General features: G+C 31.5%; 3 protein-coding genes across 3 annotated transcripts; all 3 read right to left on the bottom strand.

Moving 5' to 3' along the window:
- Positions 1-1504: 1504 nt before the first annotated feature.
- Positions 1505-7522, bottom strand: LOC111694656. The gene is made up of 5 exons (XM_023463578.1): positions 6973-7522; positions 6236-6617; positions 6068-6147; positions 5751-5985; positions 1505-2364 (listed from the first exon to the last, which is right to left on the bottom strand). Exons 1-5 carry the CDS (start codon positions 7312-7314, stop codon positions 1949-1951), a joined length of 1455 nt encoding a protein of 484 aa, XP_023319346.1. The 5' UTR covers positions 7315-7522; the 3' UTR covers positions 1505-1948.
- A 5728-nt stretch (positions 7523-13250) lies between these two features.
- On the bottom strand, positions 13251-17750 carry LOC111694657. The gene is made up of 3 exons (XM_023463579.1): positions 17624-17750; positions 13538-14623; positions 13251-13404 (listed from the first exon to the last, which is right to left on the bottom strand). Exons 1-3 carry the CDS (start codon positions 17742-17744, stop codon positions 13352-13354), a joined length of 1260 nt encoding a protein of 419 aa, XP_023319347.1. The 5' UTR covers positions 17745-17750; the 3' UTR covers positions 13251-13351.
- Positions 17751-19005: 1255 nt separating this feature from the next.
- On the bottom strand, positions 19006-20267 carry LOC111694658. The gene is made up of 3 exons (XM_023463580.1): positions 19873-20267; positions 19504-19666; positions 19006-19425 (listed from the first exon to the last, which is right to left on the bottom strand). Exons 1-3 carry the CDS (start codon positions 19912-19914, stop codon positions 19157-19159), a joined length of 474 nt encoding a protein of 157 aa, XP_023319348.1. The 5' UTR covers positions 19915-20267; the 3' UTR covers positions 19006-19156.
- Between the last annotated feature and the right edge of the window lie 3547 nt (positions 20268-23814).

Genomic DNA, 23814 nt, shown 5'->3' on the forward strand with positions numbered 1-23814 from the left:
TTTTAAGTAAGTTTCTGCACCCGGAAAACCCAGTACATTTCAGTACAACTAATACTTTCATACTCTAACATAAAATCCACGTTGATTTTTTTTCTGTATCGGTTTTAATAAGATTTAGCTTGGAAGCATTTTTAAGTTAATGGTTTCAACTGGCGAAAATTTATCGAAGTGTTTTTTATAGGTTCATAGAGGGTAACTTTTTTTGCCAATTATATCTTACGGAATTTACATGGTTTTAAAAAATGGATGTCAACCGATATTATTTTACTGTTTTGTATAGGTTCTTGATGGGAAATTTTTTTTATGAATTATATCTATAAGTTTTTATGTGGTTTAGAAAAATCGATCACGACCAATGCTATTCAAGTGGTTTCTGTGAGTTTAAAGATGGGCAATTTTGTAATGAATACATATTAAGAATTCTAATAATTGATTAATATGTGAAACAATTATGTATTAATGGTAGATTTTTAATTGAAAAAATGAGTTAAAAGTAATTAACAACATGCAGTTTATATAAATAATCGTGCAAAATAATAACATTTTTTTTTGTTCTTTATTAAGGAAATCGGACAGTTGAAGAAATAGTTTTCTTATAACATAAAATTATGTAATCTCAATAACTACAGTATTTTTATAAAAAAATATACCACGCGAAATATATTGAAATTGTTGACTAATTTTTAACAGAAATTTTTAAACAACTAAAAATAAATATCAACTACGAGTAATACACCTTTTTTTGATGATAAATTTTTTTTTCTCGAATCCATAATCAGGTTGAACTCGGATTGAAATAACATTTTGTAATATACTTATCGACACTAAATGTAGTTTAATGATATGAAAATAATTATATTTGTTTTTTCTCTAACGACATATATTGAAATTGTTGACTAATTTTGAACAGAAATTCTTAAACTACTACCCTGTTAAAAAAAATCGCTGGATTTCCAATTGGAAAATCTAGCAGGATTGGACTGGAAATCGAACTCGATTCGACTAGAAATCGAGCTGTATTTGACTAGAAATCTAGCACGATTTTTTACTGGAAATTCAGCTCGATTTTTAAACTGAAATCTAGCTTGATTTTTGACTAGAAATTTAGCTTGATTTTGGACTGGAAATCTTTCGATTTCAGATCAAAAATCAAACTAGATTTAAGGCCAAAATTTGAGCTGGATTTTCAAAACTCGAGCTAGATTTCAGATCGAAAATCGAGCTGGATTTCCAGTCAAAAATCGAGCTAGATTTCCAGTCAAATACAGCTCTATTTCTAGTCAAATCGAGTTCGATTTCCAGTCATATCCTGCTCGATTTTTCAACTCGAAATCCAGCGATTTTTTATAAACAGGGTAAATCTAAATAGCAACTACGAGGAATACACCTTTTTTTTGATGATAAATTTTTTTTTCTCGAATCCATAATCAAGTTGAACTCGGATTGAAATAACATTTTATAATATACTTATCGGCACTAAATGTAGTTTAATCATATGAAAATAATTATATTTGTTTTTTCTGTAACGACATATACTGAAATTGTTGACTAATTTTGAACAGAAATTCTTAAACTACTAAATCTAAATAGCAACTACGAGGAATACACCTTTTTTTTGATGATCAATTTTTTTTCGAATCCATAATAAAGTTGAACTCGGATTGAAATAACATTTGTAATCTACTTATCGACACTAAATTTAGTGTTATCATAGGAAAATAATTATTTTTTTTCTCTAATCTATAAAAAATGAGGAACTGGAACAGAACATAACTTCTTTGTGCATGATTTTTTTAAAATCAATTTTTAATGAAATTATAAAAAAAAATGTTATTTCTTACTGATATGCAGATAATTAAATGCGCTTTTTTGTATACAAAAATTGCATATATATGCATTGCGAGGTAGATTATCTTTTTCTTACATTTTCATCATTTTATCATCATCATCATTCATGCTCTGAATTATTGCTATTTGAATCATCATCGGCGCTACTATCTCTATCTGTTGATTCTGCATCCTCCTTATCACTTTCCTTATCGCTTTCCCTATCGGTTTCCTTATCGCTTTCCTCGTTGATTTCATCATCGCTTCCATCATCGCTACTTTCACTACTTTCACTGTTAGCAGTTTCTGATTCGATCGAATTTTCTGGATCTTTATCATTGTTAACATTTTTGTCCGGTTTCTTTGCGTTCTTGGAATTCGGAGGTGCAGCAGATTTTTTTTTGGCTGTAGCTCTTTTTTTCTTTGGTTGCAGATCACTCATTTTGGAATTTATGTATTCGCCCACACGTTGCAGCTCATGGTATATCTCGACAGTATTCTTTTTTCTGACGTCTTCCAAATAATGTGCAAATATATCTAAATAAAAAGGTTTCATTAAAATTATTATATTCACGGTACGATATATTTGTGATAAAATTATTCTATATTTATAAAAAATAAAATTGCCATGCATAGCTATGCACAAGCATAGGGAATATAGGGCTAGGCTAGAGTGATGTAAAAATAAGTTACACCGAGCAACTTTGAATCTCGTGGGTGAAAATATATTTAAAATTTATAGAAAATTATTGAATAATAATGAGTCCGAAGTAACAAAACCCTCTGAGAATTTTTATTTTAATTACTTTCAACTGATTTATATCGCGTAAAACATTCCTGTATCATGAAAAAAGTGTTTTCTAAATGATTAATTCCTAATGAAAGAGGCTCAACGACAGGCTCGAAAATGAAATTTTCAACTACACGTCTGATAATTTAATTTACATCACTGTAAACTAGATTGCGTAAGTCCAAAAAAATTTTTTTTTATTTTGGTTGACTTCTGTTTTTTTATGTTTTAAAACGATTATTTGAATGATTAAGGGATGGTCATTGATCATCAATAGTGATGAAGAATCCAGCAGAAAAGCTGCTTTCCAAACACGTTTTTGATATTTCCACTGAATGTTTATGGCGACTTCAAGTACCTCCAAATAAAGGTTGTCATAGAGCTTTTCAGTTAAATGTTCTGTGGAAATCTTAAAAAACATGTTTGAAAATTTGGGTTTCGGGTTGGATTCCACATTACCTTAAATAAATGTTCATTATTGATTCATTTGGCAAGGTTTTTTTTATGAAGAAGCTCTTAGTTCATGTATTGAGAACGGTTTTTTTCTATTCGCTGGTTACAAATCATGGAATTTTCAGCCTTAAGAAAAGTAATTATGCATAATCAACTTATTATGAATTTTCCTAAAAACATTCTTTTCATTTTTTTCGTTATTATTATAGACGAGTAGGATAAAAATTTTTTGGATCAGAGCTTTCATTGATACTTAAAAATATATTTTACTAAGGTATACACGCAGAATATTTGAGTAAATCTCAAGACATTTTAATATTTTGCCATTCAAAAAAAATTTTTTTTTTAAAGCACACTCGTGAAATTTTTTTGCGGACTTACAAGTGATTCAGAAACCTGAAAAAAATAGTGCCCATAAAATTTGGGTGAGGGTCTTCGAGGATTTGAAAAAGTACATGGTAAAGCTGAAGCTGATGAGCCATAATTTATACCATATTGATGGACAATATTTGCTCCTAAATTTTGCTCCTAAATGTGCAACGCAAAATTCTATTAAAATGCACTCAAAATCAACGATGGGCGCGGGCGAAACCTATGTTTATATCGTATATAACTTTTTTTACAAAGCACGCACATTAAAAATAGACATACCACTCGATTCTGCTCAAAAACTACTTTTCCGCATGACTTCGTGATGATTCATGGTTAGGCCAATTGGGATATTGGGATTTTGTAAAAAAACCATTAAAAAACTAAAAGTCGAGTTGAATTTTTCTCAAGAGTGTAGAAGGCGCGGATAACGACGCACACCAGTCAGTGACATTTTTTTTGAAAGTTCACTTCCTTAGGATTGTTTGGTGATGGTAGGGATAAAAAAGCTCTATGGGCTTATCGGGAATCAAAATTTGAAAATTAAAAATAGGATGCGTTGAATTTCAAAACGCATAAAAAACGCTATAAATTGCATTTTTTTTATAAATTCAAGTTTGGACCCCACTGGAAGTTGTTTTGAAGAAAAGAAAAATTTGAAAACTTAACGTTAACAATGCGAGGAAAGGTATATTTTAGATTTACACAAAAATATTGTGCAGTTGACACGAATATTAAAATTTCGTGAAATTTACTCATACAAAATAAACGTACGGAGAAAAGTGCTATGCCAAACGCATTAATTTATGTTACGCATTGATGCAGCTAGCGTTATACAGTTTTAGAGCTTAGTGGTTAATAAAAAACAAGCGTAAAATGAGGGGTTACTAAGGTTTTGTTTATTCAAAACATAAAAAAAAATCGTATTATCTAAACATATTGTAAGACCCGAAATAATAAAGCAGAAGTTTAAAAGTTTCCAAATCACAAAACAAAACACCTCTGCTTAATATCCTGAAGAGTGGAATATTACTATTTTTCTAGTAATCTACTCTATATACAAAAATTGTTCGCTTTTTGTTCTAATTCGTCGAATGCTCGATAACAGACGTGATAAAGAATAATACTTTCTATAAGTATTTGTAAAGGTAAGAAATCTTCAACTAGCACGATATTATTTGTTTTTCGAGTGCAATTTTTGGAATCTTTGAATGTAACTTTTGATTGTACTCTACCTAGCTCAGCTCATTTAAATGTATCTTTGGATAAGTAATAGGTTAGTAACCGAATTGATTCCGGTAGAGTAATTTTTTGGTCGTTCGAAAATGAAATCGTAAGTAACTACATAGCGGTTAATCTCATAAAAGTTTTTTTATCTTTGAATATTTTCAGTTGCATATTTAAAGATAAAATAAATTGCAAATGTAGGAATCGAGAATTCTTTTTAAGATAAAGTCGAAAAATGGGTAATATCTAGTAATTTGACGATTTTCACCATTTAAATACGTAGCGTTGGTCGAGTGGTTTCCGCATATCGTTACTTGCTACGATAGTCTTTCACGGAGTAATGAACAAATTTCAAGCGTTAAAATGTAAGGTTCTTTTGTTCATCAGATCAAAAAACGAAGGATTCCGAAAAATTTTCAATATTTCCTATCTTTAATCTTTAAAGTCAATTAAGGATGGAGAAATTATTCTTTTTCATGTTTTCTAAACATCGATGAAATACGTCTCGCTAAACGTTGTATTTGCCGACAGAATTTAATTATGTGCCAATAATTCTGCAGGTAGCTTCAGCTACATGCAAACTTTATATATAATATATGCGAAATTTTTCAGAATTTTTAATCTTTCACTATTAAAAAATAAAAAAACTTTCCATGAGCACATTTACGGAGCATGAATTTTCGTCAATATATTGACCTGGAAATAGAAAAAAAAACGTCGGGCTCACGATGGAGAATGTAAGGTGCATTCAGAAATGTGAATTCTCGATTTTGGAATTTGTCCATTTTTTGAAAAATCTAGAAATGGCTCAAAAAATTCTGAAAAATTTACACGTATTCTTTTCTCAATTTAAAGCAATTTTAGTTCTGCAACTTTTTTTTCAAGGGCGTCATTTCTTTAGATAAATATGTAAATTATTATTTAATATAACAAGCAATATATATTTTAATTTGAAAATGAAGACCTTGATAAAAAAGTTAAAAGTTCTGGAGAATCACAAATACACAAGTATATTAAAGTCTCATTAAGAAAAAAAAATATTAACATACAAACAAAAATTGCTCAATACTATTAAAACACTCACCATGAACAGCGCTCAGGTTTCTTGAATCAAGAGCTGGTTTGGCTATAGAACCTTTTATTGCGTTACATCGTTGACCCTTCACACTGCATCTAGCCAACTCATCTTTACCAAAAATAAATTCAGCGACTGTTTTAACAAAACGGTTGTATTCAGTATTCGGTTTCCCACTTGCCGCATTGTTTTTTGCCTGATAGTAGTGTGTTAAATTCATCCAGACATCATTACCGCAATATATCTAAGAAAAAGTGAAAAACTTGTTAAATCATATCACAACGAATTCAATGGAAATATATTTATTCGAGGTTAAACTGCAATACCTGATTTGTGTCTGTTCGAATGTATCCAACAGGTATATCTCCTCTTATCCTGCAGGAATACGGATTTATTTGACGGGAAGCTGTAAATAAATTATTATACATAAATTTATACATAGTATAATATTTTAGACTAAAATCGAATTGAAACAAAAATTGTCTGCAACTTACCGTATTCATCCATTTTATCGAGCACCTTTTCTTGTAAACCCTTATTTAAATCGAGCAATTTTTCTATTTCAGCTGCTTGCTCAGATATGAGACATTTGAGTTCTTTTATGGTAGATTCTGTAGCGTTCAATTTTGTAGATTCTGTAGCGTTCAATTTTGTTTTCTTACTTCCTGCATCTTCATTTTTACTTTTCCTTTTTTTGCTTGGATTCTTTTTTTTTAGTATTGCGTTATCACTTTCCATTGTTACCTTTTTCTTATTTTTTTTATTTTTAGTACTTGCATCTTCATTTTTAATATCACTCGTGCGCGCAGGATCATATACATTATTATTTGATATCGCAATTACTGGATTTTCTTCAATATGTAAATAGTTCTGGCCCTACAAATAAAAGACATGAAAATGTGCTTATAAAAAATAAAAAACATTTTTGTAATGGGGGTGTTAACATATTTTTTCCTACTCCAACTTAAAATACGCATCTTGGTCGCTATTTTAGGCTTTCGCGAAAAAAATTTATTTATCAACGGGTGCATTTATGGCTTTCAAAAAAACCATATATTTATCACAACGTTCGTTAAATCATATAGTTGAAAAGGGTACCATTTTGCCTAGATTATTGTTGAATTTAACTATTGAAAATTATAAATTGCAAGCATTATTATTTTTTGAATCAAGTGAAATATAGGATTTTATTTTAATTCAATGAATCATATAATCATATGGAAGTACATACCGTAGAATCAATTAATTGTAAAAGATTGTCATTGACATAATCAGCACCAGTCATATCTTTCGTGGCGATAATTTTGATGTTATCATAAGATTCTGGAATAATTTGAGATTTTTCCGGGAAATCGTCACCGTAACTGGTGTTGACCATTTGTATGTTGACAACTTGATTGGAGCCATTGAGAGACATTTTTTCTTGAATATCAGATTCATTGGTGGACATTATTACTTGATTCGTTTCAGGTTCAATCAGTCCAGATAAATTGTTGGAATGATCAGAAAGATTAAATTGTTCTGAAAATGTTGTTTTGGTATTAAGTTCACCGGAACCTATTTTTGCATCCATAATATTAACAGACGATTTGGCAAGCTCATTAACTTTTTTTGAATCTATTTTTTTATTTGTGTGTTTCTTTGCTTTTTCTTTTTTTTTATCTTCTTTCTTTGGAACCTAAAAAATGTTTAAAAACAAGGTTTATTTCAATCATACCTAAATACATGATTATTAAATGATTAACAGCTTCTAAATTTTATAAGCCACGGTTGTATCAAAAACTACTTAAAATTCAACCGACCAACCTTTACTGATACTTTTTTTGTCTCTGTGATTTTCGGTTTGGTTTTTTCTTTGGTTTTATCTTTGTTTTTTGTTAGTTCTTTATTTGTTTCTTGATGGCTATCATTAGAACCATTTGCTATGTTTGAGGTAATATTTTCTTTGTCTTTTAAGTCGTCTTGATTAGTGGAACTCATGTTTAAATTCTGTAATTGAACAAACACTAATATTAATTAAATAATATGGTTCTCTTATATTTTGTATTAGTAAGTCAAAAACCAAGTGCGAGTATGAATGGAAATGCTCCTTTGTGTTTTGAACAAATTGAACATATTGTTTTCAAGAATATAAAATGTTAATGTGAATGTGTACTAGGATGTCCCTTATTCAACAAGTTGAATGGAACCTCGTTTCCAAGCTTTTTTGAGTCTGCTTAAACGTAAAAATGAAAAACCCCGTAGCTACGACCCTTCAATATGGTCTTGAATATCAACACTGTACGCTAACCAAGAACGTCATTTTCGAAATTCAAATTTTAATATTCTCAAACAATTTTTTAATCATTATCACGTATTTTTCATCAAATTTGAATGTTTTTTTGTTTTCCTTTTTATCGTTCAAGTCGTTCCTTTTGAAAAAAATTCAAAGATTAAAGCCGTAATTAATTACACTTGAAATTTTCGAAAATATTTTATAATTATTTTTTATCATCACGTTTTTACTCTTTACGATTTCTTATATCAAAAAAAAACGAAAAAAACAAAGAAAAAAATTTTTTTACAATTAGTTAAAATATACTAGTGAATTATTCCATTTTTACATTTCAAAATAAACTTTGTTATCAGTGCATATTTGGATGGTCATATTAAAGATTTATAGCTACAGGGTTTTTTATTTTTAGGTTCAAGCAAAATAAAAAAGCTTGAGAGCGAGGTTCCATGCAATTGAATAATTACGAGATACCCAAAAGAATACGGATGTAGATCACTCACAGGCGAACTTAATAAATCAAGTATTTCCAAGTATTCAAAAGCAGAAATAAAAACATCGCAAACTACTGAAAAGTGAAAATTGGCTGAATAATATTCAATCATATTGAGAATAAGTATTTTTATCAATATATTTGTTAATTATAAATATGTGTGGAATTTTATTTTTTAAAATTAATAATATGTGGTTTTAGATAGTTATTATTAGTTTAGTACAAGAAAAATATCAAAAAGAACACGATTAAATTCTTTCTTTAAATGCTGGTGCAGCTGTCTCTTTCATTGTTCTTTTTGAAATAAAAAAAATCCAAATTATAGACATAATTGTATTGAAATAAATAAAAAAGCATGCAAATAGAGATTGTAATACTTGGATTAAAAGATGGAGATTTTGTTTTTACTTCCTAATTGTAGGATATTTAAATCACAAATTATACATTTTCAACGATAATGTAATAAATAATAAAACATATAAGAATGTCACATTTTTACTAACTTACTAGTAGTCATTGAACTTCGTTTTTGTTAGGTAGAGAAGTTAGGTATACATCATCGGATGTATCTATAACTAGCATCTTTGTTTTTATACTCTCAAATTCTACGAGAGAATTGGAAGTTTCTTTTTTTTCCAACTTGATGAAGTGTTTAACAATAGGTAAACCGTTATCGTCCAAACCAAAATCATTATCAATTACTTTCCACCGACGTCCGTAAATGTAACACTTGTCATTTACTACAAGTAAGTAGTGAATTTCAAAGATATCATCATTAATCGTTTTTATGACTGAATCGTTAGTTTTGTTACAACGCGTATACTTGAAAGAGAAGACAAAAATCTGTCAAAATGCACAAGCGCAATATTTTTACAGACTTTTCTCCGCTTTGCGACTATTGCTCCGCGCGAGCGCATCTTCAATTTTATACAGTTTTAGAGTAAAATAATTAACTTACCTATGTTTACCTATGAACCTATGATTACCTATGATATAAATGAAATCAGAAATTTTTTGACAAGTACACAAGCAAACCAAGATATTATATAAAATTAGAAACAACTGAGATTTTAAATAATCCTTTAGTGGTAATTCTTTTTTTCAAAAAGATTATTAGAAGCAAGTATGTCAGTTTGGACCCTACAGTAAGAATTAAACTTACCTATGTTTACCTATGAACCTATGATTACCTATGATGTTAATGAAATCAGAAACTTTTTGACAAGTACACAAGCAAACCAAGATATTATATAAAATTAGAAACAACTTTATGAGTTTTTTCAAGTCTATTGATAATATTCATAAAAACTATGATAAAATTTTCATAATTAATTCTGAATTGAATGATAAGTGGATGAGAGCACGCTAGTTAGCTATAGTATATGAAAAAAACCGTAATTCTATGACTTTACTTGCCCGGCCGTCTAGATTAAATACAAAACGTTTACACCTACTTCAATAGAAAAAATTTAATGTATGCAAAATGAAAATGACGTTTTTGATTAAAACATTATGTCAATTTATGAAGTACTTATATTTATTTATGTATTTTACTTCATTTTATTCATTTTTTTCTTCGATAGATCTCCGAACAATTAATAATGCTTTTTCAAAGTAACGTTTCAACATATCTGCTGCAAAATTATTATGTAACAATCGTAGTTATTTATTTAAAAATTATTTTTCTGTAGTTTAAAAAAATATATATTAATAAAATAATAATTTTTGAATTATCAGTGTTTTTTTAAAAATTATGTCTTTAGATAGTTCGCATCGTTTTTCATCAAGACGGCCGGGCAAGTAAAGTCATAGAATTACGGTTTTTTTCATATACTATAGCTAACTAGCGTGCTCTCATCCACTTATCATTCAATTCAGAATTAATTATGAAAATTTTATCATAGTTTTTATGAATATTATCAATAGACTTGAAAAAACTCATAAAGTTGTTTCTAATTTTATATAATATCTTGGTTTGCTTGTGTACTTGTCAAAAAGTTTCTGATTTCATTAACATCATAGGTAATCATAGGTTCATAGGTAAACATAGGTAAGTTTAATTCTTACTGTAGGGTCCAAACTGACATACTTGCTTCTAATAATCTTTTTGAAAAAAAGAATTACCACTAAAGGATTATTTAAAATCTCAGTTGTTTCTAATTTTATATAATATCTTGGTTTGCTTGTGTACTTGTCAAAAAGTTTCTGATTTCATTAACATCATAGGTAATCATAGGTTCATAGGTAAACATAGGTAAGTTTAATTCTTACTGTAGGGTCCAAACTGACATACTTGCTTCTAATAATCTTTTTGAAAAAAAGAATTACCACTAAAGGATTATTTAAAATCTCAGTTGTTTCTAATTTTATATAATATCTTGGTTTGCTTGTGTACTTGTCAAAAAATTTCTGATTTCATTAATATCATAGGTAATCATAGGTTCATAGGTAAACATAGGTAAGTTAATTATTTTACTCTAAAACTGTATAAAATTGAAGATGCGCTCGCGCGGAGCAATAGTCGCAAAGCGGAGAAAAGTCTGGAAAAATATTGCGCTTGTGCATTTTGACAGATTTTTGTCTTCTCTTTTCAATAATAGTGGTATCATCGAAATGCATAAGCGCAATATTTTTCCAGACCCACATGCACCGGACACGAGTAAAAAATTAAAATATGGCCCGTGCCAGCGCAGCTTCAATTTTATACAGTTATTGGAATAATTATGTGTTTCCGATTTTTTTTATATTCACTAATTTTTTTACTTTTGTTTCGAGCAGAAGCTTCAAAGCTTTGCAACTCATTTTCAAATTCAAATAATTTTTCTTCGGAACTCAGACTATATTTTGGTTGACTTTTGAATAAAACACTATTTTAATTTAATTTTTTTATTTTTTTGACGCCCGGGGTGATTTATGTACAGTAACACCGCAACTTTCGGTCAAAGTCATCGCCGAGTTCGAATTTCGACCTAGTGCGTGAGGGGGTTACCGAGGACGATATTTGAGCGAAAACATCTCGACTTTCCGAAGAAAGTCATCGTCGAGTCCGTATTCCGATCTAGTGTGTCGAGCGGGCCGCCCGGAATAATATAGTCTCGCGGTAACATCGCAACTTCGCGGATAAAGTCATTGCCGAGTTCGGATCCCGAATTAGTGCGTCGAGCTCGCTACCCGGGACGATACTTGTGCAAAAAAATCGCGACTTCCCGGAGACTGTCATCGCCGAGCCCGGATTTTGACCTAGTGCGCCGAGCGGGTTACGCGAAATGATATTTCCGCGGCAAAATCGCAGCTTCCTAGAGAAAGTTGTCGTCGATTCCGGACGGATATCAACCTGATGCTCCGAGCGGTCATTCTAAAGAATATTTTCGCGTAAAACCTGTAATTGCGTGGAGAAAGTCATTTTCGAGTTTCGAGTTCGACCTGGTGCCCCGACCGGGTTACCCGGGATAATTGCGAGAATCTTGATGTCGAGAGAGAAATCTACATGTATCGTTTAAAACTCATACATATCAAATCGATGCGCAGCATCTATACATAGTTACATTTAGCCTTATAAATCGATTAAATCGATGATATGAAGTTGGCCGGAAGACCACGTGAGACCGCGTTTTGCGTGAGACCGTTTTTTCGTCGGGGATTTTTTCTTTTATCATTCGTATTTTAGTTAATACTGAGTATTTCGGAGAGTATGAATGCACTATTTTTGGTCACTTTTTACAAGGAATCGATTTACCGAATTAGAATTACCGTATGTTTTATAGATTTCAAATAATAACGTTAGGTTGTTTTCGCGGGTCCCGAAATCGCGATTCTCGCGTATATGAGGAGCGTGGAGTGACGCTGCTCTCGTCTGCCATACTTGCCATTCGGAGCGCGACACGCGCTCCTCGATTCCATGAAGTAGCATTTTTTTGAAAATACACCGATGAAAAACGTGCACCGAAGGTGTTGTTTTGTTCAATAGACCAAGTACCCGTTTAACAATTTTGGCGCAGTTATTAACTTTTCCGGTGAAAACAGCATCATTGACAATGGTGCAGTTTTTGAGAGGTGGCCTATTACAAAATAAATTGTTGCAATACTGTACTGTGTGACTTGTATCATTTTTTTGCTGAGATAGGAAATTTTCGAACTCATTTCTTCGCAACCATTTTTTGGCTATTTGTCCAAGGCAACCATTCGGGGCGTTTATTTCTTTCATGAATAGAAAAATACCATTCTCAAAAGGAAAAGCAGAGGTAGTCCAAAGAGGTCCAGTGTCTTCGACAGCATAACGATAATGTGTAAGAGCATGTACATTAAATGTTATAAATGCGGGGTCATAATTTTGTTCACACTCTCCAGCAAATTTCAATAGATTGTACTCTACTCTATTCAAATCATTTTCTTTTATTGATTCTGTCAACAAGCAATATATACTGTCAACGAAAAGGCAATATGATTGAAATCTTTTCTCATCCAAAATACCTTTCATGACGGGTAAGCTTAAAAACAATAACCAAGTGCGCCATTCAGTGGCTTTATATTTACCAGCAAATTCAAGCGAACGTATGGATCGTCTAATATCCCGACAGAGTTTGACATGAAGCATTCTCTTCACAATTATCTTAAAGTTATCTTTACTTATAAATGTACTTAACCACTTATTCCATAGCTGCTTGGTTACTCCTAATAAGGTTCCGTGCATGTAGTCAGGCGGGAGATCCCACACTATATCGAAATTAGGCAATGAAAGCAGTAGTGAAATTCCTTTTGTTCCTCTAATTGGTTTTTTCAATTTTTCGACTGCTTTGAGATCCTTCAAGTGTTCTGAATGTGACCTATCTGAAATCTCGTTTTCCATCAAAATATATCGCATGGAGCCTTCAATGTATTTACCAGGATGGTAACACCAGCTGCAACCAAACGCACCATTAAACTGTATCCTATTTTGAAGCTTTGGTCGAGCAACCGTATCTACATTTGCCGTATATGGCAAAACCAATACATTATTGACAGAACCAGAAATACAATCAACAACTGTGATACCTGTTAATCGCAATTGTTCACACTCTTGGATCATGGTTTCCATGTACATGCCCAGTCTGTCAGCCGTAGGTTCCTTTTCCGTTTCTATTAAAGCAGCGAGAAGAATATATTTAAACCTCATGTCTGGCGGTAATTCGTTTATATAAATCTGTAAAGGCCACAAACTTCTTTTCGCACTCTCAAAGAGCTGTGCTCCATCAGTGTTAAAATTAAATGTTAGAGCACCTGGATATTTGTTTTGCAACTCTATATAACTAGCAGAATCTTGAACATCAGTAATAGTGTTATTTTCAACAATACAAGCATTATTTCTCTTTTCTACGAAACTCTTCATGGACTGCTGAATATCAGGTCTGTTCAGTAGTAATTCTAATTGATATTTCATACTAAGAGTGAGAAAATAATCTTTTGAAGACGGGGTAATAACAATATCTTCGAGGCAGTGAGTGCAGTTTACAACGGCTTTGGCAACTTTGGTATTATCAATACTTAACACAATTTTGTTGCAGTCTGGGCAGAAAAAGTTCTTTTTGATAGTATTTGGAGAAGGGGCAAATTGTTTATTGGCCCGGTATGCATTATATTTCCAACTGTCAAATTCCTTTCCAGCAAGAGTTCTAACAAAATCAATCAAAGATTCTTGAAATTTTCTCGTAGGATTGAATTTTATTATGATTGCATTTAACATCAATACGACATCTGCTACAGTACACTTAGACGATGAAAACATAATTCGATCGTCACGAAGAAAACTATTGGAATCTCCAAAACGTTCTACATCATCACCGGAAGCATCATCATCGGAATCATCATCATCGGAATCATCATCATCGTTATCAGATTCAAAAATTATTCTACCGTTATTTCTTTCTTCTTCTAAAATTTCATTTTCTGTACGATCTTCCGAGTTCATAGTTCCATTAGTTTGATAAAACTGATCATTATTGCTTCTCTGACAATCTAAATTGTCAGTTTGATCATTACTTTCAATTATTTTTTGATTGTCAAAGTAATCCATCTGATCATCATTTCTAATTCGTGTATTAGATACTACTTCAGGAGTTTTTTGTTTTAAAGAAGTTGCCACTGTAATATATTTTGAAAATTATACAATAAATTAAAATGAATTGTCACTTAAACAAACAATTCACATACATTTTCTTTCAACAAATTTAATGCATTCATAGTCAAATGAGAACACATATGATCGTGTGGGTATTATAAAGTTCAACATAAATTTCACCCGTAGATGTTCGATAAACCTTGTATTGTATATGTTAAAATATATATTACAATGGTTCAATTTAATCAAGTATTATAGTGGCTTGAGCATTAATACGTGGTTTATTCAATAACTGATAGTAGGTATGCAAATATATGTCAACGAAAATCATCTATTTCGTCAATACAAATTTTTTCATGAATGGTAACCTCAAAAAGTCCCTCTTAAGGTCATTAAAAAAGTACAATATAAATAAAATTATAACACATTATATCGATCGCAAAATGTTGTAACAATATTTGGACGATTTGTATCATTTTGTTTAAGTGAAAGTGAATTGGTATATAAAAAATGAAAATTACTATATGAGACGGCGAATGCTCAACGGGCAGTCTAGCTTTTCATTTCTCTTATATGAATTATATCAACAGAATTTCAAATCAAAAAATTTATTCGATGAATACTTTTTTCATTTAACCCCTTCTTTTATTTATACCCAATGAAATCACCTGTTCAAAAATTTCCCGAAAAAATATAGATCAATAAGCTTGATGTTTATATAGAGTTCTTGAAACAGTGCACTCTACCGCACCTGAATGTTGCATAAAATTCATCCAATTTTAGAATATTATTTATAGTATTCATACCAAAAATCAGCAACTTTCCATCTACTTTTAAGCTCGTGTGTTGTTAAATATCGTCTACAATTGATGCGGATATAATTTTCAACTGAATTTAATACAGCGGCCACTAAGTAAAATACTAATTGATTTTAAATATAGAAGCTATGTTAAATCAACGCAACTTTACATTTTCAAAAATAAACCATAACAGATTCGTTTTCGATATTTATATATTAGCATACCCTATCCAGAAATTAAAATTTCCACATAGTACTACTGTGGCACTAGTAGACAAATGTAACTATGTTTAAATCATAGAAATATTTTATCAACTATTTATTTGCAAAAATGAAGTATTTTTTGGTACACGTGTCTCGTCTTACAATATTTAAAAACCCTGTGCCCTCTTCCGGCATTAAGCGGTATTGAAGCTGTAGTAATATAACGTGCACAGTAAGAATATAATTTCGAGTAAAGCTTCCTTCAATCTTCACATAATAAAATACTGCAAAAATTTACTTTTCTTCTTTTTAAGAAATGATAAGAAGCTCTTTAATTGTTGTTGTGATTAGTCGGTGAAAAAAGTCTGAACGCGGTCATTTTTATGACGTATAAAAAAGAAAATTGAGAAACCATTCATTGCCTCATACAATAAATGATACAATAGTTAGAAGCACGCGAACTTTTAAAGTAATTTCTGTCAAAATGTACAATCATTTGATTGTTCATTGACGTTTTAGCAAAGTCAATGCGCAATCAATTTGATAAAAAAGCAAAAATGAGATATTTTGCAGGCGAAAAAAAGTTGTTTATATTGCATTTAAGAATTGTACAAAACACTTTGTAGGATTTTTAACTTTACTTTAATAGTTGATATATTCTTAATAATTTCAAAATCAATTTTTAACCAAAACGATTGAATTCGAACATTACTATTGTAATATAAAAATTTAAACAAGAAAATAATTTTAATAGTATTTCATTTGACTTGCATTGCGTAAGAAAATGTAGGTAAATTAATAGTATATTCTGCACCTAGGGAGTGAAAAACTGGAAAGTCTCAGAGCACGTAGAATTTATCAGCTCGGCTTCGCCTCAGCTGATAATTACGTGCTCTGAAACTTTCATTTTTCGCTACATAGGTGCAAATACAATTTTTTGTGAATCCCCCAGCCTAAAATAACATTTTGGTTTTGTTTAGCGGGTGCAAAATGTTACTTTGTGTTGGGGTAGCACAAAAAATTTATTAAACTAGCAGGTAAATATATGTGATAATGAAAATTAGATAAAAAAGAGACCACTCGAACCCTGGATCTTTAATTTTAATGTCAGATTTTTAATAAAATCAATATTCAACGAATGAAACCGGTAGCCAAATACTTTGAATAAAATGGCGTTCAAATCGTCATACAGATGTCGTACCGTTTGTTTTAATAAATATTGAAAAATTTTTATTTCATTAGATTACTCATATATGTCATATATGATAACATTACCAAAATTAAATTTTATGCGTCATCTCATCCAATAACTAAGCTTTGAATAAGTTAAAAATGAAAGAGAATTATGACAAGGTTTTACTTTTGTAATTTAAAGCACCTGAATAAGCTTTACTCCAAAATATACTAACAAAGTTACTACATAATTTCAGATTACTCGAAACATTTCTGTTGTGTAAAAGCAAGTTGGTTGACGAATCAGGCGATATCATTAAATATAATCCATATTAATTAATTCATAAAAATAAGAATGTATTTACAAAATGAGTTCACGAAGCCAAAAATAAAAAAAGGAAATTTGGGTATTTTTTTATTCAAAGAAGAGATTCCCAAAATGTATCGGACATTGAATGCAAAGGTCATGTGGTCTCCTTGTAAATTGCTTCGAAATAATTGAAGTTGTTGCACATAACTGCATAGAGAGAAAATAAGTTATTACATGAAGCAAAATTCTCTGCCTCGCTCATAACATCAACGGCTGTGGTAGCACCTCGACGGCAAATGTTTAATTTCATGAGCTATGACAACAAAGTTTTATGTCAAAAATGATTTAATTCTTGACACATGACCAAAAAAACAGTCTATCACAGATATTTTTTACCTGTCCGATATTTATAAAATTATACATATTATGAGCGAAGCAGAGCATTCTGCTCTATGCAATGCTTTTTATTCTCTGAGAATGACGAGGTTAAAATTATTCTTTTATTTGATAATTTTTTTTGGACTCTAGTCCACTTACATTTGATTGACTCGTTAAGCTTGAGTACGATATTTAACCACCTTCTACGAGTCCATCGGCTTACTTTTCGTGGATTGTAGGTGGAATTTTGGTATTCCTTGTAATGTTTTTTCAAACTCATGGCAGTTTAAAGTACTGAGTCCTTAAAATCACAGCACAAAATAGATTTTAATGGCAAAGGTCATATCGTTAGGAAAATTAATAATTCTTATATTATAATATTGTGTAAGAAGGTATGTCAAACATATGATGATCCTAATGTTTCTAATTCAGTTAAGAGCATTTAGAGGAGGTCATGAATGGTGAGTTATTTATATATTAATCCGTTCCAAAAGAAAGAAATTTAACATATTTTTGAAGGCGTTGTAAACTTTGCGAAAAAAGTTGAAATGGTGATTTCAGACGTAAAGCTTTATGGCATTTTTTAATTCAGCGTCAGAAATGTTTAACAAACGCCCATGCATTATTTTAGAATATTCTGAAAATTTTTTGCATTTTGGATAAAATTACGAGATTTAAAACAACCACAAATGACTCAAAATATTTTAAAAAATTTAAATGTTGTTCTCTTAATAATTTGAGGAAATTTTAACACAGAAAAAAGTTGCCAAATTGCTTCATTTCCGAGTTGAAGAACGTTTTATCTAATTAAAAATATTTCATTATTATGTCAAAGACAGACGCAGAGAAATGTATCGTGTCAAGCACGCACCAAGAAAATAAATGTATTATATCAAGCATGCACAGCTTATGACTCCCACATGACTAAACATGGTGAAAAGTTAAAATTTGCTCAAGATTAATCATAATGCACTACTGAAATACTTGAAGACAAAGGAAATTTTTTAAAAATGAAATTCATTGACTACTTCAAAGTTCTTTATATTTGACATAAATTTTAGGTAAAACCTATAAAATTATGCTCAAGTGCAAACACATCGATAGCGCATGATTTGGAAGTATGTTTCTGTGAACTTTTGCTCACAAATGGGACAAAGTTGAAAGAATATTATTAAAAAGCTTCGTTGCCCCTAAAATCAACCCTGTTTTACAAATACGTAGGCATCCTCATGAGTTGACAATAAATTGCACACTTGTTATCAAAAACTTCAAGCACTTGTCATGACTCTCACATGAATATATATAGTGAAAAATCAAAATTTACTCAAGATTAATCATTATGCCCTTTTGGGATGTTTAATTTTAAAAGCAAATTTTTTAAAAATGAAATTCATTAACTACTTCACAGTTGTTTATATTTGACATAAATTTTAGGTAAAACCTATAAATTTATGCCCAAGTGCAAATAGCGCATGATTTGGAAGTATGTTTCTGGGGGGTCCTTTTGCTCACAAATGGGACAAAGTTGAAAGAATATTATTGAAAAGCTTCGTTGCCCCTAAAATAAACCCTGATATACAAATACGTAGGCATCCTCATGAGTTGACAATTAATTGCACACTTGTTATCAAAAACTTCAAGCACTCTTTATGACTTTCACATGAATATATATAGTGAGAAATCAAAATTTGCTCAAGTGCAAATAACGCATGATTTGAAATGACTTAAAGGGGGGTAATGGAGTATTTCAAATGTTATTATTGTTATTTTTACCTTGTGATAATCGAGACCTGCCAACCTTCGTTGCAATATGTTATTGCTATTGCTCTTCTCGAGAGACTTTTTTTTTATGTTAATTTCCACTTCGCTGCAGCTTAATTCTGAGGCAGATAAAAGGAATTTATTTGGTGGCACTTTCTTTCTGTCATTTGCTATCTTCTCTTCTAACGCTTCAATAGATTCTGTAAAAAAAATTAACATGTATTGAAGCATTAAATAAATAAAAATATAAAAAAGCATGGTTAAATGAAAATACCCACCAGCAATAAATACAATTATAGCACTTTGATCGTATTTGGGTATTATATATTGCTTGTTCTTATTGTGATTGGTGATGGAGAATTTGGGAACTTCATTCGCTTCTACCTTAACATATACTTCATTTTCTAACTTTGCATATAAGAACATAGTTGCACAATTAATCTGTAAAAGAAAGAAAAGGAAAACTAACATAGAAAGAGTGCAGTTACAATTTTCATTTGTGAGGTTATAAAAGGTTATACGATTGTATTAAATTGGCAATGCAGTGATTGAAACTAATATAAATCTTTGCATAATATATTAATTGAATCAATACAATACTACTGCTTTTTAAAATACTTATTAAATGATACAAATAAATAACTTACTTCAGGAATTTTACGAACTCGCAACCATGCGACCACTTTCATGCAAATACCCAAAGGAAATGCCGCCCTTTTGTTTTTCCATTGTCTGTGGCTATTGCGTCAGTAGTCGAGATTAGCGAAGCGGCCGCGCAAAACAAGTCGCAGCACGTTGAAAACGCGCACATAACACTGTTTCGCACACTGCTTCTCCCCTCTTTCTTCATTCGCAATAAATGCTATCGGATTTAAGTTGTTTCAAACATCATGCTATTACCAGTACAATAAAATTGAATACGGTACAAAAATTACGTGAAATACTTCGTTCTCGGAACGTTGTTGTTTCGTAAATGATATTAATTAGTCAAATGATCAACTGAACATCTTTTGCGTAAAAAAAAATTCATTACAATCAACTTTCAAATAATATGATGTAGAATTATTTTGACTTGTTTTTCGAAAATTAATAAACATATTAAGAAAATCACAAAGATACTATATAGCGACTAATAGATTCAGGTACACACTTGACTTGGAAATATTTGGAATTATACCGTTTAGAGATTTTTCCATTATTAAAAGTATAATAAATTAAAATTGTAATTTCAACTCCTAAATATACAAAAGATGATATATGTAAAAGACGAATTGAGGACTAAATGAAATTTTAATTTGTCTTATTATAAATATTAATCTTATCTTATTTATATTTAAATTTTCATCGTGAGGCGAGAACTTGAATGTTAGGAATATGATATTTGGAATAAATGATAAGAAGTTCGAAAAATCAGAACAATAAAACTACTTATCAACTATTTTTAAACATTTACAAATTATTTGGCTCGTCGATTCAATTAATTTGTTTCAATTCGGTTCGAGTGCTCCCAATTCATTCTATTTCACAAGAAACATATCATAGGTTTCTACTATGTTTCTGCACCCGGAATTCCCTATTCAAACCACAACGAATCATTATCTGATTTATTAATTGAAAACAATAGATTCCTATAAAACTATTCAAGTCGCGATTTCCAATAGAAAACATTAAAACATTTCACCTTATTTATACAGGTTGAAACGAGTATTTCCAAATGCGACATTTTCCCCATTGAAACCCATAAACTTTGATTCAAATTAAAAACCACTTCATTCCATATCAAGTTGGACATGGTAGTTTTTTATATTTCACAAACAAAAAAATTTCCCCATAAGAACCTTTAAAACCAAATACATTTCACCATATTGAAACCATTACAGCTAATATTCACGATTCTGATTCCATTAAAACCAGGTAGAGAATAAGCATGCCCAATAAAACCACATTCAACTTTTTCACTGTGAAAATTATATGACTAGAAAAGCTTAATTCGTCTACTGGTTTCTTAGTGGTTCTACTAGGTACTATCAATAGGGATCTCGCAGTGTCCAAACAGTATACTCTGAAAGCATAGACATCTGTGCTCATGGATGAATAAATCACAGTCAGAATAACTTTGAATCGGTCCAGTAATTTTTTGTTGAATCCTATTACATTGCCTTGTTTCATTAAATCAGTAATTAAGGGTATTTTGAATTTAAAATGAAAAGATGTGATTTAACATAGAGAACTGCAAAAGTAGACATTAAAAAATGTAATATTACCTTTAACTGTAGCCACAGTATCAATATCATTGAAAAACTTTCTGGCTGTGTTTCCATCATTAGTATTTCCTGAACCGAGGATCGGTTTATCCACGATAATTCCTAATAACTTTTTCAATTTAGTTTGAATTTCCGTTTTTTTTTGCGTTCACAGCAATTTTGTGTTTATCTTTACTTACCTTACAAAATTAACAACATTTTTAAAATAACAATTGCATCAAGTTATTAAATTATTTCAATCATTAAAAGACAAATAATTCGATCATTAAACATATTGATAATGTTACAAATATCTGAGGCTGATGAAAGATTAAAAATAATTTTAAAAAATGGTTTATCTTAATATTTCAAAAAAAAAGTTTAGAAAATAATATTTTACAAAAAAATCATTGAGCGGCTTACTGTCAAGAATAAAGTAAACCATTAAATGTTGAAAAAATAATTAAAAGTGACTGAAATAGTTGTAACACAACCCATAATAATTTTAAAGAAAATAAACATGTAGAAATGTATTTAACGTACTTGATACGCATGGATACCCGATCGATATGACACATGCAAGACTAATTCCATGAATTTTATATGTGCATGCAAAACTAATAAACCAAATTTTAAAGTTTTTTTTTCACTTTTTTCTTTAATAAAGAGTCTATATCGTTCATCTCGGATGGTTTAGCTTTGCATATGATGCAGTTTTGGCTCGCAGGACATTTATTCAAAGCATTAAGGACCTGTAAATGAAGGAGCATATTACAATTCATTCGAAGAACTATATTAGATAGAACGTCGAAGGCTCAGTATAACAGGCCTGTATGTGGTATATTTATATCTGTTACCGGCAAAACCCGTTTTTAGGCAAAAGTCACTTTTGCCTAGGCAAAAACAAAAATGCCTAAAATTTTAGGCAAAACCCGCAATGCCTAAAAAAGTATAGGAAATTCCTAAATTTCTTAGGCAATACCCGCAATGCCTAAGCAATTTTAGGCAAAACCCGCAATGCCTAAATAATTTTAGGCATTACTGTAAACACGTTAGTATACGACTAGTCAGCATCTATGAGCCGGACGTATTTGTTAGTTTTGTTTTGGATATTGTGGCGTCAGCCAACTTTACCCCCCCTCCGTTCGTGCGCACCACCGTTGGTGTCGCGACTAGCTCGGAGCGCCGAGCACGACGAGTACGTGTCTGACCAGCAGCTGTGTAGAGTCGAGCAGCGAGACACAGTCCAACCAATAAACTGACTTTGTAAATTTAGTCAGTTGAGTTTAATTCAATCTTCCTCATCTCTTTCCTATTCCCTGCGTTTGTACACGCGAATATATATTCGGCCAAAGGAGTGTGGATCTTTGGCCACCTATCTGCCAAGGCAAGTCAGCAGCGGAGATAGTAAGCAGCAGCAGCATCAGCAGAGGCAACGACCAACATCATCATTACTAGCCCTACCCTGGGCCCCCAGCTAACTCATATATTTCCACACTGGTGAACTTCCGACCAGCTCCGACAGCATCATCATCGGAGCAGCAGGGTAAGAGAGAGGAAAATTGTTTTGTTCAATTGGGCGGAAACTCGAACGAAAAAAAAAAGAAAAAGCTCCAATTTCGAAAGTTGCCGCCATTTTGGAGCGCCGGCCGGCAGCCAACACATACATACAGCTAGGGTCTGCTTCGTCGCCGGTGAGTGTGCCGTCGTTCTCAACGGGCCGACATCAGCGAGCTTGCTCGAGTTCGATTTTTCGAACTGTTCAGCCGTTACACGACGACGAGCATAGAGACGCACAGGCGCAGCTCGTTTTGACTCGTTGAGTCGAACATTTTTGAACATCAACGACTTCGACTCTGGCCATTTGAGGTGTTGTATGGCGAGTTAATTCCATTAACACGACGCACGTGGAGCAGCCGGCAGCACAGCTCGTTTCGACTTTTGTCGACATTTTTCAACAACGTCTCTTGGCGGAGATTTTCATCAAGCATCGTCGGCTTTCGTGAGTGGATTTTCATCATTTTTCGACGTGCCATTTCGACTGTGTGGGCCTTGTCGTCTCTGGCTGCGGCGTTTCTCTCGTCATCTGCGCATCGTCGTCGGGTTTTCGGCGCTCAACGGCATGGCTCAACGTGGTTCAACGGATTTGAAGCATTTAGCGACTCCGTAAGCGTATTTTTTAATTACCTCGGCTGCATCCACGCGTTTTATTTAATTTTTTAATTAACCTATACAAAACGTTCAAACTCAGGCATTTCATGTCTCATTTTTGCGTAGTTTTTTTTCGCTGTCTGTGTTCTGCTGCTAGCTGCTATCTTGATATAGCTGAATTCTATTAGAATTCAG

The sequence above is a fragment of the Trichogramma pretiosum genome, unplaced genomic scaffold, assembly GCF_000599845.2.
Source record: "Trichogramma pretiosum strain Unisexual culture from Peru unplaced genomic scaffold, Tpre_2.0 scaffold173, whole genome shotgun sequence".
In the NCBI taxonomy this organism is placed as follows: domain Eukaryota; kingdom Metazoa; phylum Arthropoda; class Insecta; order Hymenoptera; family Trichogrammatidae; genus Trichogramma; species Trichogramma pretiosum.